Below are 18,050 nucleotides of genomic sequence, written 5' to 3' on the forward strand. Positions count from 1 at the left end.
CTCCCCCTAAAGGTATGTTAGAGTACTGCAGTTGTTGTTGGGGTTTTTTTGGTTTGTTTATTTGATTTTTCAATATATTTTTTAAAAGTCAGTCAAGCATAATTTCAAAAACACATTTTAAAAAGTAAAAACTGGAGGTTAATTAAAAAATAGTATCCAATAAAATATTCTAGAGAGGAACAAATATAGTCAGGCTCAGTGTGGAGTGAGTTTTCAATATTTAACGGCAGAGACAAAAATGTTATATGGTTGAAATGCAGCAGTTATGAAGATGACAGTGTTGGAGGCCTTCTTTTTTTGTAATACCTAAAAAAACAAAAACAAACAAACAACCGGAACAGGATGCAGCTGCCTCCCTGTGACTGAGAATGACAAAGATATTCAGTGAGCCTGTGCTTCATGCTAAATATTTTAACTCTTCCGTGAGGTATCATTATACTAGTATCACTGCATGATGAGGAAAATGATTTGCATGAATTGAGTGTTTCAATATTTAGTGTAATGTTCGGTACGCCATCCAGCTTTTTCAAAATAAATAAATAAAACCACAATGTACAATAACTCTCGAGCAAAAGTATTTTATTTTAGATTGTGCTCTTATTTGAAACACATTGAAGTGCACCAACAGCAAAGAAGAAGAGAAAAGCATGCATGAACCTTTCCTAACCCATCTGAAAGGCACACCTAAAGCAAAAGGATATCTGTGATGAGTGCAGAATTACAAAAATCAAGGCTACAGCACCATAATCCAATCAAGCGTTGCGACACATTATCAGTTAGTCTAACTGGCCTAATTGTCATTCAACACCCTTTGAATCCATGCCCGGAAAGAAGATATGCGTGTATAGACATCGGGGGTTTGGGGGTCTCCACATCGCCTCCCAGAGAAAGAGATAACACCTGCTGCATCTCCATCGCACACCAGCGGTCCACCTGAGTCTCCCTTGAAGAGAAATGATAAAGTACACTTAAGTACACTTACGCTTTGTTTAAAATACAGGTTTTTCAGGTTTTTCCAGTACTCAGACACTTTAATCTCTTACTGAGCAGAAGCCTTGAAGGCTGTGGGAGCCCACACCGCAAACCATCGACTGTGTGATGGGAACTTGTCCCCATCTCCTTTTGCATATCATTTGTGGCAGAGTGGTGACGTTGACTTCCTGAAGCGTTTTTGGTAAGGTGTTGTTATCGCCTATATCGCCCCAGCCTGCTGTGATGCACTGGCTGATTTGATTCAGGCTGCCAGGTTTCAGAGAGATCACCTGAACTGCTTGAGACACTTGGGCCCTCCGGTTCAGCTGAGAAGGAGATCAACAACAGGAAAAATACTTTAAAAAGCTGAACGGTGTTAGTATTTGCATAACCTTAACATCACAAGTTATGTTTCTGTGCAAATTAGAAATGATCATGATCATGTTAGCAGACAGCTGTTGTTCTCACCTTGAGGAGCATGATATCATTTTTGTGTCCATCATAGTCTGGATGCGGAAAAGATTTGACCACAAGGAATTGCTGCTTTGTTGGCTCAGTACCCGTCAGGGAATCAACTCCCAGCACGACTGTGGGTATTCTACAAATTGCAGCAACATTTATTATGTTATCAAGAATCCAAAGTTAATAATTTTTCTTCCATAACGAAGAAACCTATTATGATATTGAGAAAAACTGATAGAGGGGTTTTTTGTCAGTTCTGCAAATGCTGCCGATTAAAGCAAACACTGAATTCGTACCCACGTGTCTCACAATGTGCTGCTGTGAGTACAAAGTCCTCTCTCACTAGTGCTCCTCCACACAAATGGCGACCTTGAAGTTGCACTGAGGCCATGTAGGGGAGTGAGTGGGGGGCAGCGTCTCGGCCTCCAATAATCCGAGAACCGTCAGCTCCTGAAACACAAACTAAGACGTCATTTGTTTATAGCAATCCAGGACAATATGTAATTAGTAGTAGGATAGGTAGCAAATAAAAATATGCACAGTGTTTGTCAGATTTTAGATTATTTTTTATCAGAAAGACATGAAAGCTTACCACTGAGGACAAACAGCAGAAGGAAGAATCTGGCTACCATGGTCACTGGTGAAATCCGCACTAAAGTTTAGGGAAGCAAATGTCTCTTTTCATGTTCTTTTGTATTGCTTAAGTGTGTTTGCTAACATGCTGTAAGGTGTCTTGTAAAGGTCTTGGTAAAAATTACAAAACAAGGTTTCATAATTGATGTTAACGGGCAGTGGTATTTGAGCTGTAACTAGATGCACACAATGCTCAGGAAGTTTAGTTGTTCATAATTGTTCCTCCCTAATTCTAGTTTGCAGTTAACTACAAGTACTAGAGGTGGACGGATCGATTCAAGTATCGACAGCATCGATAACAACACTAGTATTGGTATCGAAATTCAGCGTGTAGCCCGCTGAACTCTGTTAATTATTTCTTTGGAAAAAATAAACCTCAAACATGCACTGTGAAAAATGTCAGAATCTTTTTGTGTGAGTTAGAGAAAGAAAAATGTAGATTCCAGGTCTCCAAAAACCCAGTTTTAAAACACATGAAAAGCTCAAAGGTGTGTTTTGTTGTGTTAACTAGTTATTGTGGAAAGTAAAAAATCACACTTATATAGTGATGATGAAAATGTGTTCAGAATTTGCAAATTGAGAATTCATCTCATTAATCAACTTCAGCAATACTGGCTCTGTATTTACTTGTTATCAGATCGATACTAAAATTTGTAGTGTGGCGCAGCACTACTGTGAATGAGGGAAAGTGTGAATGTTGGACATTTTTGTTGGAATGTCCAGGCAATGTTAAATGACAAGATATACGTGTTCAAATAGCATCAATTAACACACAACTTCAGATTTTTTATTTCTATATGATAATATTCATGACTAAACAATAAGAACAAGTACTCTGATGTTGTCTGAGTTTTTGTGCAACGTATCGGTATCCGATCAGTGTCGTCAAGACCACCCTGAATTTTACTTGGTATCGGATCGGAAAGGAAATAAGTGGTATCGCACATCACTAATAAGTCTGTGTTTGAGTGTTTGTAGTTACGGGTAATATGGGATACTTACACTTCCCCTTTTGTGTGTTGAAAAGAGTGCTCTTAAGAAACGCTGCGATTTTGTATAGCACAATATACCACACCCCAAGAATACTTCTGCTTTAACCTAAAACTGGGTTTCTTGCTGCATGCATAAGATTTTAAATTTTAGATGCATGCTCCCGAAAAACTGTAGGAAACTGATTAATGCACTTCCTGTGATTTTGCATTTATAGAATCAGAAATGTGATGTTTGAGAAATGGCAGGAAGAGAGAATATCCCTTTAGTAACAGTAACAACATGTTTGTGGTGAGCTCAACTGAACACCGACAAAAAAGTTCTTTATTGTTGGTTCATTAAATAAAAAAAATAAAGCTCCAAAGCAAAATTGAACTTTGAGAAAACTTAATAATAAATACAGCAACTCTAAGTTTGGTTTTATTTTTGCATCTTGTTAAACAGCAGACAGCTGAGAAAAAACAAGAATTACATTAACAACAGGTGCACTAGAGGTGGCAACAATGAGACAATTCCCAAAACAGGAATAGTTTTACAGCTGATTCGCATTTTTTCCATCCTCACCTTTTTAATTTTGCATGCGTCTTGGGTCAGTATGCATATGGATCTCTGATTCATGAAGTGAATCAGATATTCTATCAGACTCTACTCTCTGTGTAATGTGCACTGGGTACTAATTGCACTGGTAACTGTACCATAAATATTACAACAGACCATAGCCTCAGACTTTGTGCCTCACAAGCCACCGTGAACTCACAGATAAGCTTTTAAGTAATAAGTAAGCTGTATCTACACTGAAAAAAATGCAATAGGGTGGTTGTTGAATCTGCATAGAATTACTTCATATATCCAGCATGACTAATTTAAATTTCACATCTAAACATATTTTTGTCTTTTAATTTTCACATATTCTTTAAGAATATTCATTCTTTTAGAACAAATCATGTTGAAAAGAAACAAGTTAGTCGTGTTTTATCCTCAAGCTCCGCCCCCTGGAAAGGAAAAATCGGCTGCACTGTCCGCCATTTTTGTCTCTCGCTTTGGAAAATCTACTACCATCTGGAGTTTTACACTTGAAGGTAAATAGGATTTTAAAGCTAACACACCAGTGAGAAAGAGTGTAGACCCTTTATATATGTGGACTTTTACTGGGGTGTTGTTATTTTACAGGTATGTGGGCTGTTTATCGAAAACCATGAAAGGCCAATGTTAGGCTCCAGTTAGCTAATGGTAACCGAAATTATGCGATAAGCAAATTAGTAATTAACATATATAATGTGAGTTAATATTGTTTGTATATTCTTTCAGTCTAAATTAACAGACTATTACAAACTTGCATCGGTGTCTGTAGTAAGTGGTGGTACCTGCAGTGTCTTAACCATTAAACAAGCTAATGTAGGGCCGGGATATGACTAGTTTGTTGAAACATGTCTGCTGCCAATGTGACTGCTCACACACGGTAACATTACCAGCACATAGCCACAGCCGCTATAAACATGCTGAAAGGTCAATCTAGCTTCTGTAGTCAGCAGCTGGAAGACTCAACACAGACCCAAGATTCAGTGTAACGGTTATCTAAATGTTGTGTGTCCTGTTTGTAAGCCCAGAAAAAGAAATTAAATAAAATGACGACCTTGAGCTTCAAGCTAATGTAAGCGTAATGCTATAGCATAAAGCGACTAATGCAATGATGACGTTGTTAAATTAGTAAAAATACAGTAAATATATCCAACATGAATCAGTTATATTTTTGGTCTAAACATAATTAAGTCTCACGCCTTTCACTTGTTTTAGAAGGATGTTCAGTCTTTTAAAACCAGTCATATCAAAATAACAGAAAATAGTTGTGTTTTCTGTTGAAACTCCACCCCCCCAGGGCGTGTTCTGCGAGGGAAAATTCACTGTGGCGGTCCGCCATTTTTTGTCGTTGCTTCGTTTACGTTTGGTGCTGAGCTTTACTTTGTCGAGGTAAACTGAAAACTACATGTTTGAGAGGAAACGAAGAGAACATCCATTATATGGGGAAGTTTTTCTCATGAATTCCTGTTGAGCAACATAATGGAAAAAACAAGTCATTCCTTAAGTTAACTAACGATAATGCTAGCTTAAGCTGCAGGACAATATTATGTGCATTAGCTTTTTTTCAGTGTGTGCCCAGTCACATTCGCTTGTTTTTTCTCAGTGAATACAGACTAACAAACTCGTGTCCATTTAGTTAACTGGTTGTACCTAAAATGTTTTAGTTAAACAGTTAAATAAGCTAGTTTGCCATGGGGTGGGCTCTGTTGGGGGGGGGTGAAGATTTGCATATGTTATCTCACATTCTGTAAGGTAAATTTTCTGGAAAGGTCAAATTAACTAATTTAACTAAGTATTAATGAAAGACCTTGATGTGTATATGACAATAATAGATGTAGTTTCTGGGTCATTTGGCAGAACTGCAAAATGGCCAGGAGGCAACTGCTGTGATTGCAAACAGGCTTTGGGTGGTATGGAAGTAAGAGCAACTATGGAACTGCTCAGCAACATGGGACCCATAGCTAATAAATAGTAACATGACAAAAAATAACAACTTTGTGTGGATGTAACCTTGTGAGATTTGAGATTTTGACAGCATTTTTATGTGACAACTTGTCTTTTTAGATAAATGCAGAGTTTAAGCGCATTACCACCATGCCACTGCAGTCCAGATTACTCTCGCAGATAGATGTGCTATCTGACAAACTCATAAAGGTCTTCAAAAGGCGAGGAGGACAAATAGGAAGAAGACTGCAGAACATTCTGGAGCCCACGGCCCAGGTAAGAAAAAAATAATTTGTGTATACACTTTAGGGAAAATAATAATTTTAACAAAATGCTGCTTGTCACTCTATGCCAGGAGTATGTTGAAAATCACCTGGGATTTTCACCATTTACCATGGGTGCGTTTTTTGTTTTTGTTTTTTCTTTTACCTGCATCAGAACGATGTGTGGAGTTCATAGTTGAACACCTCTCTATGCTCTGACAGTATTCTGCTTCTTTGCATGGAGATTTCACTTCATGCATTACCTTTTTAAGCATTCTGAGGACTCAAATCACATGCTGTAATGAATCCATTTTTGTTCACCTAATGTGTTAATGTTAACATTTTTTGGAATAGTGACACAGATTAAAATAAGATTTGGTATAATGTTCTTTGACCAGTGTTCTGTTTAATTAAATTTTGGAATTCTGCATTTTCTAGGCCACAGATGAAGCCATTATCCAACGATCTAATAAGGAAACAACCATGGGAATTTACATCATAAAGTCAAGAGATGCCAATGGCAGCCCTGAGGACATCGGGATAGTCCTTGAAGGCCAGAGAGTCTGGCAGGATTTGGATAACTATACCCTAGCAGCTGCAATGCTGTTTGGACTAATGTACACTTTGAACCTCACCTACCCACTGGAAAAGTATACCTTCGAGGTATTATAGAAACTGGTTATGGAGCTCAAAAGGAACAGCCTTTCAAAGAAGGCCCAGGTTCTCAGGACCAGACTGTACGATTGAACAGTTTTCCAGTTATGATGTGGGAACAACATGTTTACCTCTTCGAATATGTACCATCCTTTCTTTTAAGCCAGCACTGGTAAAGTTGCAGTACATAGTGAAACTTATTTTTCTGGCACTTTTCAACTTGGGGCCTTTATTACTGCAGTTTTCACTTTTCAAGCCATGGTTTTTGTTTTTTTTTTAATTCAAACTTTGAATGTCCATTTTTCTCAATGGAAATGGCGCCTTGCACCAATTTCACCAATTTGCAATTTTTTTCCCAAGGTGCACCACTACAAACAGATTGCATCGTGTAGTATTAGTGATTGTGATGTTTAGTGATAGAAGCAAGCCAATACTAATCAGTTTAGGTCTCTTGGTTGTGTGCCTGTGGGTTAACAGCTAGTAGCAATCCAAACAATGTCAGGAGTGATTCCACTCCTGCAGATGATGTTAGGCCACTGCTAGAGGAATTGCTAAATAATGTTACACATGAGCAGTGGCAACAGTTGCGGTCTGATTACGCCGAAAATGCCACCATAGGAAGGCTGTGTAATTTTGTAGATAATGTCATAGCCCTATGCTCACTGTCGGCAGGTGCAGAAATGAGGTTTTGCCAGGACACTGCTGTCACTAGCACAACAACAGTGGCCTCAAATGAGACAGAAACAGCTCCTGAACAGACCTCTAACACAGTTGACCGCAACACTGAAATACCAGCTAATATTTCACAGAAAACAACAGTCAACTTGCACAGCACAGCAGAAAATTGCCCTGGTGTCACATATATCACTGATATCCAAAATACTACGGAAACACCTGAAAACTCAGAGGATAATGCATGGCTGGCAGATCAAATTCAGGCTGTGATTCTACAGAAAGAAATGGATTTGTTCAACATCCCAGAAAATAGCACAACAACAGTGTCCTTAAATGAGACAGAAACAGCTCCTGAACGTGCACAGACCTCTAACACAGTTGACCGCATCATGGAAAATCGAATCTGTGTGCCAGTTGTTATTGTACAGAAAGCAACAGTCAATGTGAACAGCACAGCAGAAAATTCCGCTGGTGCCACACTTATCACTAATGTCCAAAATACCATGGAAAGACCTGAAAACTCAGAGGATAATGCATCGCTGGCAGATCAAATTCAGGCTGTGATTCTACAGAAAACAAGGGATTTGTTCAACATCAGGGAAAATAGCACAACAACAGTGGCCTCAAAGGAGACACAGACAGCTCCTGAACAACAGAAAACAACAGACAACATGAACAACACAGCAGAAAATGTTGCCACAAATATCATTGATACAACTGACGAGCCCAGAACTCTAATAGACAAGAAAAACCGTGACACCACGCAGGCTGTAGATAAAGCAGGAACCTCTTTGGAAAATAATGTAACCCCAAAGAAATCCTCTGCTCAACATGAAGCCAGCATGCAAAATCAATTCAAAAAACACCCTTTGGCAGCAAAGGAGGAATTGCCTCAAAACAAAGAAAAATACCGATTTTTTGTGGAAATATGTATGGAAGAACTAGTTAAGCGGGTTATAAAAAAATCAGGTAAAGTCATAAGTCCAGAAAGAGTTTTAGCCATCTACAAGAGGCTTAGCAAAAAGATCTGGGCTAAGATCGGGGATGAAATTGATCAAATCCCCTTAAGGAAGTTCAAAAACTTTGAGGTGGTGATTTTCAAAGCCCTGTGTAAACAGTGGCAAGAGGCAGAAGTAGTTCTGCGAAACATGGAATTAAATGACCCAACAGTCGACAATACGATTGTTAAAATTTTCACAGAAGAGGCAGCCAAACTCTCGAAGAAGCCAAGTTGCATACGTCGGTTTTTCTCATCTATAGGCCGACTGTTTTGTTTCACCAGGAGACAAAACAAGGTTGATGCACTGTAAAATGGTAAATGGCCTGTATTTGTGTAGCGCTTTCCTAGTCCCTAAGGACCCCAAAGCGCTTTACACGTCCAGTCATTCACCCATTCACACACACAGTCACACACTGGTGATGGCAAGCTACGTTGTAGCCACAGCCGCCCTGGGGCGCACTGACAGAGGCGAGGCTGCCGGACACTGGCGCCGCCGGGCCCTCTGACCACCACCAGTAGGCGTAGGGTGAAGTGTCTTGAGCCACGATCGCCCCTGATGCACTGTAGAAAAAATTGTGATAACCCCTTGGAACGGTCGCGGCAGATGGCTGTCCCCTCACTGAGCCTGGTTCTGCCGGAAGTTTCTTCCTCTTAAAAGGGAGTTTTTCTTTCCCACTGTCGCCAAGTGCTTGCTCAGAGGGGTTTTTCTGTTGGGGTTTTCTTTTTAATAACTTTTAAAAAAGTTATCAATAAAAGTTATTAAATTTTACACTGATTTCTGTTTTTTTTTATTGTCTGTAAGTTGAATAAATACATTTGTTATTTCTTACTCAGTTCAAACTGTGGGTAGAAAATGCTGTGCTGTCATGTGACCTGTTCTCTCTGTCTCTCTCTCTCTCACACACACACGCACACACACACAAACAAAGGTTTGATTAAACAAAAAAAAAAGAAAGGAGCAATTTAAAAAACACCAGCATGCTCTCACCCAGGTGATACTTGAGCATACCTGACAGCTGCTGAGGGTCACCTGGACACAGAAACACAAACAGGTCTGATCTCATTTCCTTCTTCATGCTAAGCTCTGCTATAAGCCACAACTTGCTTTGCCCCGTGTTTGTAGATGACTGGAATCAGAGCAGAGTCTCTGCATGTCTTTATTAGGGTGGAAGCTGCTACTGATATTTGTGCAGCAGACTAAACAAACAGTTTGTGAACATTCAGCATGTTCAGTCCAATCAAAAAGCAGGAAAATAGCCCCACTGAGAAATCTCTACAAGGCACCGCTGAGAGGTGCCTTGTAGAGATTCATACATTCGGTCTTCATACTCGACTCCAGATCTGGACTTGTGTTGAACTCGACTGAGGTGGTGTGATCAGACACAACGCTGCTCTTCACTGCAGCTGTCCACAAATCACAGAGGAAGTCAGGAGTGTTTTTACCTCGTCTAGCTGCCTCTGTGTGTGTGTGTCTCTTTAATTCATTTTTCTTTGTAAGCTACAGAGACCTTCACAGGACAATAATTGTTCCTCGTGTTCGCATGAAATCACTAAATACATGCAGCAAAGCCCAGAGGACACAGGTAACCGATACAGGAGACTTTTCCTGCCCTTCCAGGGAGAAAGTCGATTTCTTCAGTTATACTTCCTGTTGGTTTTTTGGTTTTTACGTTGAAGATTTTAGATGTTTGGCTTTTAATTCTGGTACTCCTGTTTTAATTTCAAGGACTGAGGTTGTTCTTCTTGCACCTGTGGACAGAATCGTCTGTTTTTATAGTTTTATAGTTGTTTTGGAGTCAATTTTGCTTCAGTTAGTTCATTTAAAATATTTTAAATAGTTTTTTTTTTTTTTTTCAGTGGTAGTTTGCTGTGTATTGTGTTGTGTGAACTTGGCAAACTAACTAAAGGAAACATGTCCCAGGTCTGGTTTGTGGGTGGTTGTCTGCTTAGTAATGAACTCTGCAGACCACATCAAGCTTTCTGCTTCCCACAGGTGTAGCATATGGACTGAAAGCAAACAGAGGTGTTAGTGTGTTGTTGTGTAGTTTCTATTCAAGCTGACATCATTTAATGCTGTTTCTGCATGCTGGTCAGTGCCATCCAGACAGCAGGTATGACTGAGCTTTTGAACCAGGAGAAGGTGTTTACCTTCTTCGCTCCCAACGACGATGCCTTCAATGCACTGCCGCAGGATGAACTCAGCAGGCTGATATGTGAGTTTTATTCAACTACACAGCTTCTCTTCATTCACATTCTTAATTTATCCACATGGACACTTTCCACACACGTGTGTAAAGCGTCTCTCTTCTTTACAGCAGCTTATGCTGAGACAACCCGTTCTCACTCCCGACGCGTAAAATAATGACGATTTGTCACGTCCCTTAACTTCTCATGCTGACGCCTAAGGTACCCTTCCACGTTTTTATGTTCATTCCAATATGAACCCGCTCGCGGCGATCGCGCGCTGTGCACAGCGGTGTGTACTCTGTGTGTTAACAAGAAAAACGCATATAAGAAAGTGGTGCGCAAAAGCAGGGTAGTGACAGAATTGATATTTGAAGCATGTGTACCTGCACATTAACACACGGGTACTGTGGAATATATTTTTTACTCACCTAAAGCGCTCGTGCTCTCGTCCACTCCCCGCAAAAAAATAGCAGCTGTGCGGTGTGTGTGTGGCATCGGTGCTCTCATCGCATGCGATGGAGTAAAAATCAAAAGCACAGCTTTATCAGATAGTTGCAGTTTAATGTTGGCTGACAAGTCTTCAGTGCGTCGCACAACTGGATTTCTGGACATGCTGACGTTGTTGAAGTCCTGAATTTGTTCCGGGCACATTATTTTTGGTGACTTTAATGAGGCAGTGTTTTATGAGTTTATGAGGTCTCCATCTGAAAAAGGCTCGCCATGTCTTGCGATGAGTTGGGCGACTTCATAGCTGGCTATTGTAGCCTTTTACTGGACCTTTTGAGCACAAAGAAAATACTGTTGCTGACCCCGCAGATCAAACAGACACACTTCCCCTTGAATTCTTTGAAGAAATATTCACTCTCCCACCGTGTCTGAAATTTTCTGCATTCACTTTCTACCTTTCGCTTCTTTGGTTCTGCCATGTTTAGTAACTTGCATAGCTGGACTGGCCATCGGGCATTTGCCCGGTATGCCCGATGGTGATTTTTCGTTTTTATGGGCCGATGGGGCTATTGCGGAGCTTCCACAGATTCAGTAACATTAGCAAGTGGTGGAGGCCAGCAGATGCAACACGCTGGCAGGTGGATGACGGAAAGGCAGGAGGAGCAGAGACCCGAGGCGGTGAACTGAACTTCAGGTAAGAAGTTATGACCTGCAGTCTATCTGGGTCAGATATAAACCAAGTTTAGGTGGAGTTTATTTTCTTTATGCTGGCTTTTTACAGTCAGTTACAATAACTCGTACTGCGTACTAGCTAGCATGATGGAGTTTCTATACTGCTGTTTCAGCTACAATGAAAAAGACACAAAGCTGGAGTTATTCTGTGTCTTTGCTGCACAGCTGCCTCTTCTTCTCTCATTCTCCCCCCTTCCTCTCCTGTTCAATCACGAAACTGATCAATGATCAGCTGATCGCTTTTCTCTCTTGTTTGTTTATCTCCCACTTGGCGCCAGAAAGAGGAAACCGGCGGATGTTGTGCTAAACAACAGCAGCACATTTAAGCTTGATCAGCTGTTGTTAGAATTTATTTAATATTAATTTCTAGTATCAGCTGAGGTTTGCCGAGCCACAGCTGTAAAAGCTGCTGGTCATGATATCGGTTTGGTTATCTGGTGAGAGGGAAACATGAAGATGAAACCAGGCCTGGTTTCATCTTCATGTTTGTCTTTACTGGATCATCAGAGCTGAACAGGTGATGGAGAAACAGGTTTACCTTTTAGGTGACACGAATGAGTGGAAGGGAAGTTATGAACAGTTTCTGAGAGACAAATAACACCAGGATCATTTTCTAAGTAGCTGACAGCTGGTAACTGTGCAGGGGCGGGTCTAGCAAAGTTTTGCCAGGGGGGCCATGTGGCATTAACAGGGAAAGGAGGGCACAAAGAAATACTTCTCTTTGTTATGTCATTTAAAACTTTGAATAAATAATTATCTGAATCTTACAACAAACGTTTTCATCTGTGTATAGAAATCCATTATTGTACATAGTAATTTTTTCAGGGTCCCAACATAATTTCTTCAGAAGTAAGTACTGTATATGATGCCAGTATTTTCCCACATTTTCTAGATACTGTACCAGTACTGTGTGTAAAATGCCATCAAAAAGTCAATTAGGTTTTCTTCTTCATTACCTGTCTTTCTATCTCCTTTCACTTTTTAAAGGTTGCCATGTTAGAAAAAATGTTTTGCCCTGCCATGCTGTTTATTGATGTGGCAAATGAATGGTTTATGAAAATATATCTAAATCTGTCATCAGTAGTCAGTAATGATCATGTCTCACCTCTAGTCTTCTCTGTCTTAATTTCAGGTTTTCACCATGTGTTCTAGATAGTTTAGGAGGTTAACTCGACCAAGCAGTCTACTTTTGGGTACTGTTTAGAATACCAGAATAGGGAGGATGGTGTAGGTTTAAGTTTATTAGATTGATACATATATACCAACAAGACAGTGTACATCACTGTGACAACAGCGGGGTTTTTTTTTCATTCAAAGGCTTTATGGTTTTTCCTATAATACCTGGTGGGCCAGTCTCTAGTCAAAATGCCCAGGCCGATTTTTTGTCCCAGTCCAGCCCTGGTAACTTGGGGTAAATTTCTTCTGTGATTGTCCTTTTTGGTGGAGCAACTGCCTTGATCAACAGTAGCTCCTCCTGGTGTTAAAACTGAGAAGTGCAATACACTCAGGCAAAAGTTGAAGTGTGGGCCATATTCTATTCTATTTATAAAATTACTTGTGGGCCAATTAAAAATGGACCGCGGGCCGGAGTTTGGACACCCCTGATTTACATTGTAGATTCTTACTGAAGGCATAAAAACTATGAACGAACACATGTGAAATTATGTGATAATGAAAAAACAGTGTGAAATAACTCAAAACATTTATTATTTTTATTTTATATTCATCAAAATAGCCACCCTTTGCTTTGATTACTGCTTTGCACTCTCTTGGCATTCTCTCGATAAGCTTCATGAGGTGGTCATCCTAAAATGGTTTTCCAACAGTCTTGAAGGAGTTACCAGGGACGCTGAGCACTTGTTGGTCCTTTCGCCTTCACTCTGCGGTCCATCTCATCCCAGACCATCTTGACTGGGTTTAGGTCAGGTGACTGTGGAGGCCAGGCCATTTAGCGCAGCACTCCATCCCTCTCCTTCTTGGTCAAATAGCCCTTAAACAGCCTGGAGGTGTGTTTGGGCTCATTGTCCTGTTGAAAAATAAATGATGGCCCAACTAAACTAGATGGGATGGCATGTTGCTGCAGGATGCTGTAGTAGCCATGCTGGTTCAGTGTGCCTTCAGTTTTGAATAAATCCCCAACAGTGTCACCAGCAAAGCACCCCCACACCATCTCACCTCCTCCTCCATGCTTCAAGGTGGGAACCATGCATAGAGACCATGCGTTCAACTTTTCTGCATCACACAAAGACACAAAGGGTGGAACCAAAGATCTCAAATTTGGACTCATCAGACCAAAGCACAGATTTCCACTGGTCTAATTTTACATTCCTTGTGTTTCTTGGCAAAAACAAATCTCCTCTGCTTGTTGCTTTTCCTTAGTTGTGGTTTAATAGCAGCTATTTGACCATAAAGACCTGATTGTCACAGTCTCCTCTGAACAGTTGATGTAGAGCTGTGTCTGCTACTGGATCTCTGTGTGTCATTTATCTGGGCTCTAATCTGAGGTGCTGCTAAATTGCGATTTTTGAGGCTGGTGACTCGGATGAATTTATCCTCAGCAGCAGAAGTGACTCTTGGTCTTCCTTTCCTGTCCTCACTTGAGCCAGTTTCGTTGTAACACTTGATTGTTTTTCCGACTGTACTTGGGGACGCATTAAAAGTTTTAGCAATTTTCTGGACTGACTGACATTAAGTTTTTAAAGTAATGATGAACTGTCGTTTCTCTTTACTTAGCTGATTGGTTCTTGCCATAATATGAATTCTAACAGTTGTCAAATAAGGCTGTCAGTTGTGTACCAACCTGACTTCCAAGCATATGTGCCAACAAAGCCAAGGGTAGCTACTTTGAGGAATCTAAACTATAAGATATATTTAGAGTTATTTATTTAAAGAAATAACGCCAACAGCTAATCCTTTACAGGACCACCAGAATCACCATGTATGATGTCACCACCGTGCACTGAAAAAAGTACAAAAAAAAGAAAAAAGAAATATAAGCTGTTGCGTCATTAAATGGTTGAAGAATAATTGTGAAGCAGGTCAGAACACAGAGGAGACAAAACCATGCATGATGTCAGCAAAATGGTTAACTTTTCTTTGTACTGGTGTCAGGGGGACCCTTTTATGGAGCGGTTTGCTTTGTTGGCAAGTATGATTATCATCTACCATATTTTGACTTTCAACCACATCCTTTATTCAAGGTAAGTTTGTCTGTTTGACACTTATCTTTGCAACTTTATCTTTATATTGTTTCCTCATCAGTCTGAAATACATTCACTACTGTATGATTATTCGTCATTAATTTTGCACCACTTGCTGCTGTTGTACCTCACTGTCATTTATCAACTTCTTCTTTGGTCTAAATGTTCTTATTTGCACCTTAGAGCTTCTCAATTTTTGTGAAGTTAAATACCTTCGTATGTATGATTTCCAGCTGTTATCTTTTACTTATTTTGGGTTTTATGGAGAAAAAAAAATGTAATCCATCTACTAAACACAATATGAGTAATTTGACTTTTCAGTTATATCCAGCCGGCGACACAGAGTTGATAGTTAGGACTTTTTCACCATATTTCGAGCCAAATGTTCCCTGCAGTATTTTTTTTTTTAACTTTTATGTAATCAGTGGATTGAATATTGAAACTTTAAACTATTCTCTGTAGATATACTCTGTGATATTGTATGTTTTCTTTCATGTTGTATGAATCCTTAAACAACAGCCAATGTAACAACTGACTGTAGAACTGTTGATATGGCAGATTAAGCAAATAGTATGCAAAGTATAATTGATAAAAACAAAAATTCCTTTCTTTATTTCTCTTATTTTCAATCTCTTCTGTTTAATTATACTCACAAGTAAAGAAGGCAGATATCTGACGTGACAGAGCTGAATGATATCATCTTTGAGTTCTGCAGCAAACTAGATGAACCATAGATTGAAGATAAGCTGTCACTATAGTAGATCAACATGTGCATAAACAGGTCTTCAAACTTTCACACTTGTTGATGTATCACTCATTTAGTGTTTGAAGCACAAATCTGACTTCGTTATTCAATATTTACTCTGTAAAAAATAATTGTACTTCATGTGCTCATTAGCTATCTGGTGCTGTATAGCCCAAATATGTGGAGACGGCGTCTGATGCTCAGTCGTTTTAAGATAGTTGAACATTTTAGACTTTCTGTATATATCTCTAAATCATACTTATGTGTGTGTGGGTGTGTGTGTGTGTGTGTGGGTGGGTGTGTAGAAGCAGACGCTCTCACAGTGCAGGGTTCTTAGAAAACAGAACTAATCCAAGAAAATAGAAAAAAGAATCCATTTTAAAAAATTTCTGAGAACTTTTGTGAATGTTTTGTGTGTTCTGATGAAAATGTTTTCAATTGAAGGAAATCTTGGAACATCTGGTGGTGCAGCAACAGCAGGAATGTCTCCCTGCACCCCCTGCAGCTATAGGACCCTAGTCTTCCCCTCAACAAGTTTTCCTTCTAGACTCTACAGCTGACTTCCACATGCTTCTCTATACTCAGTTGTCAGATCAAGGTACGAGTCCTTCTTTCTCTCACAGGGTAACTTCATCCTTCCCTTCCACTGGACAGTGAGTTCTGCCATGATCAGTTGTTGGCTGAGGGCTCTGATTTAATACCTCCTCTATCCAGGCTACCGAAATTATGACTAGCTCCTTCCTCTCCTTATTGGTGGATTATAATCATATAGAATAGAATAGAATAGAATAGAATGCCTTTATTGTCACTATACAGTTGTACAATGAGATACAGAGCATCTCCTACTCAGTGTAAACATGCTGGGGGGGGGGGTAAAGTTCTGCAGCGCTATGTACATATGGACAGTATTAACATAGGGAAAAACATATATATATATATAAAATGTACAATATACAAGCCATAAGTAATATGTAATAAATAGTGTTATGTATATACAGTTGAATTATTGCACCAAGGAACCGGAAAGTGTGGACCCTCTCCACACACTCCCCTTCAACTCCTCACTGCAGGCATGTCATGTGCCTGCCTGCTTCAAGTCCTCTACCATAATCCCTGTCCCCAAGAAACCTAGGATCACTGGACTAAATGACTACAGACCCGTGGCTCTGACATCTGTGGTCATGAAGTCTTTTGAGCGCCTGGTTCTCTCCTATCTCAAGACCCTCACGGCCCCCCTCCTGGACCCCCTGCAGTTTGCATACAGAGCCAACAGGTCTGTAGATGACACCATCAACATGGCCCTACACTTCATCCTGCAGCATCTGGACTCCTCAGGAACCTACGCCAGGATCCTGTTTGTGGACTTCAGCTCTGCCTTCAACACCATCCTTCCAGACCATCTCCGAGACAAGCTTTCCCAGATGAATGTGCCTGATCCCATCTGCCGGTGGATCACTGACTTCCTGGCGGACAGGAAACAGCATGTGAGGCTGGGAAAGAATGTCTCGGACTCCCGGACCATCAGCACCGGCTCCCCTCAGGGCTGTGTTCTTTCTCCCCTGCTCTTCTCCCTGTATACTGGGTGGAGGTGCACCCACCAGTGCACCTCCACCCACCAGTCTGTCAAGCTAATCAAGTTTGCAGATGACACCACCGTTATTGGACTCATCTCTGACGGGGATGAGTCTGCCTACAGGAGGGAGGTTGAACGTCTGGTGTCCTGGTGCAGCCACAACAACCTGGTGCTGAATGCCCAGAAGACAGTGGAGATTATTGTGGACTTCAGGAAGCACACAGCTCCACTCCCCCCCCATCATCCTGACTGACACCCCCATCACCTCTGTGGACTCATTCCGCTTCCTGGGTACCACCATCACCCAGGACCTGAAGTGGGAGCCCACCATCACCTCCATCATTAAGAAAGCCCAGCAGAGGATGTACTTTCTGAGGCAGCTGAAGAAATTCAACCTGCCAACACGGACGATGATGCAGTTCTACACTGCAATCATCGAGTCCATCCTCACCTCCTCCATCACCGTGTGGTACGCTGGAGCCACTAGCAGGGACAAACAGAGACTGCAGCGTGTTGTGCGCTCTGCTGAGAAGGTGATTGGCTGCAGACTCCCATCTCTGCAGGACCTGTACACCTCCAGGACACTGGGGCGTGCAGCTCGGATCACAGATGACCCTTCTCACCCTGGACACAGTCTGTTTGACCTGCTCCCCTCAGGCAGGAGGCTCCGGTCCATTCGCACCAGAACCTCTCGCCATAAGAACAGTTTCTTCCCCTCTGCTGTTGAACACATGAACAATAACCATATGACTGTTCCCACCACTAACACATGACCCTACGCTGTGTCACTGCATCATTCCATGTTTGGCACTGATCACCACCTGCACTCATGTATATATCATGTATATATCTATCTATCTATCTATCTATCTACTTAGCACTTTTAATTCTTATTCTCATTTTTATTTTCATGTCTATTAAAGCTTAATTTATAACAGTATGTTTGCACTGAAGCACCGCAGCAATTTCCTAATGTTGTAAACCCGCTCAACAT

The 18,050-nt window shown here is 40.7% G+C and overlaps 2 protein-coding genes across 5 annotated transcripts; one reads left to right on the forward strand and one right to left on the reverse strand.

Moving 5' to 3' along the window:
- Window positions 1-562: 562 nt before the first annotated feature.
- On the reverse strand, window positions 563-10,014 carry LOC146680421 (mast cell protease 1A-like). 3 transcript variants are annotated; one of them, XM_085448155.1, is made up of 6 exons: window positions 9,182-10,014; window positions 2,027-2,086; window positions 1,731-1,884; window positions 1,441-1,570; window positions 1,044-1,298; window positions 563-943 (listed from the first exon to the last, which is right to left on the reverse strand). In XM_085448155.1, exons 1-6 carry the CDS (start codon window positions 9,246-9,248, stop codon window positions 791-793), a joined length of 819 nt encoding a protein of 272 aa, XP_085304281.1. In that variant the 5' UTR covers window positions 9,249-10,014; the 3' UTR covers window positions 563-790. The 3 variants fall into 3 exon arrangements, with proteins under 3 accessions (XP_085304281.1, XP_085304280.1, XP_085304282.1); XM_085448154.1 differs by having other exon boundaries at window positions 1,731-1,896; XM_085448156.1 differs by lacking the exon at window positions 2,027-2,086.
- LOC146680422 (uncharacterized) lies at window positions 4,078-8,941 on the forward strand. 2 transcript variants are annotated; one of them, XM_085448157.1, is made up of 3 exons: window positions 4,078-4,136; window positions 5,701-5,856; window positions 6,282-8,941. In XM_085448157.1, exons 2-3 carry the CDS (start codon window positions 5,731-5,733, stop codon window positions 6,513-6,515), a joined length of 360 nt encoding a protein of 119 aa, XP_085304283.1. In that variant the 5' UTR covers window positions 4,078-4,136; window positions 5,701-5,730; the 3' UTR covers window positions 6,516-8,941. The 2 variants fall into 2 exon arrangements, with proteins under 2 accessions (XP_085304283.1, XP_085304284.1); XM_085448158.1 differs by lacking the exon at window positions 4,078-4,136 and adding an exon at window positions 4,143-5,025.
- Window positions 10,015-18,050: the final 8,036 nt, after the last annotated feature.

The sequence above is a fragment of the Copadichromis virginalis genome, linkage group LG23 (genome assembly GCF_057382275.1).
Source record: "Copadichromis virginalis isolate Kocher_CV1m ecotype Utaka linkage group LG23, C_Virginalis_male_GT1.1, whole genome shotgun sequence".
Taxonomy (NCBI): Eukaryota; Metazoa; Chordata; class Actinopteri; order Cichliformes; family Cichlidae; genus Copadichromis; species Copadichromis virginalis.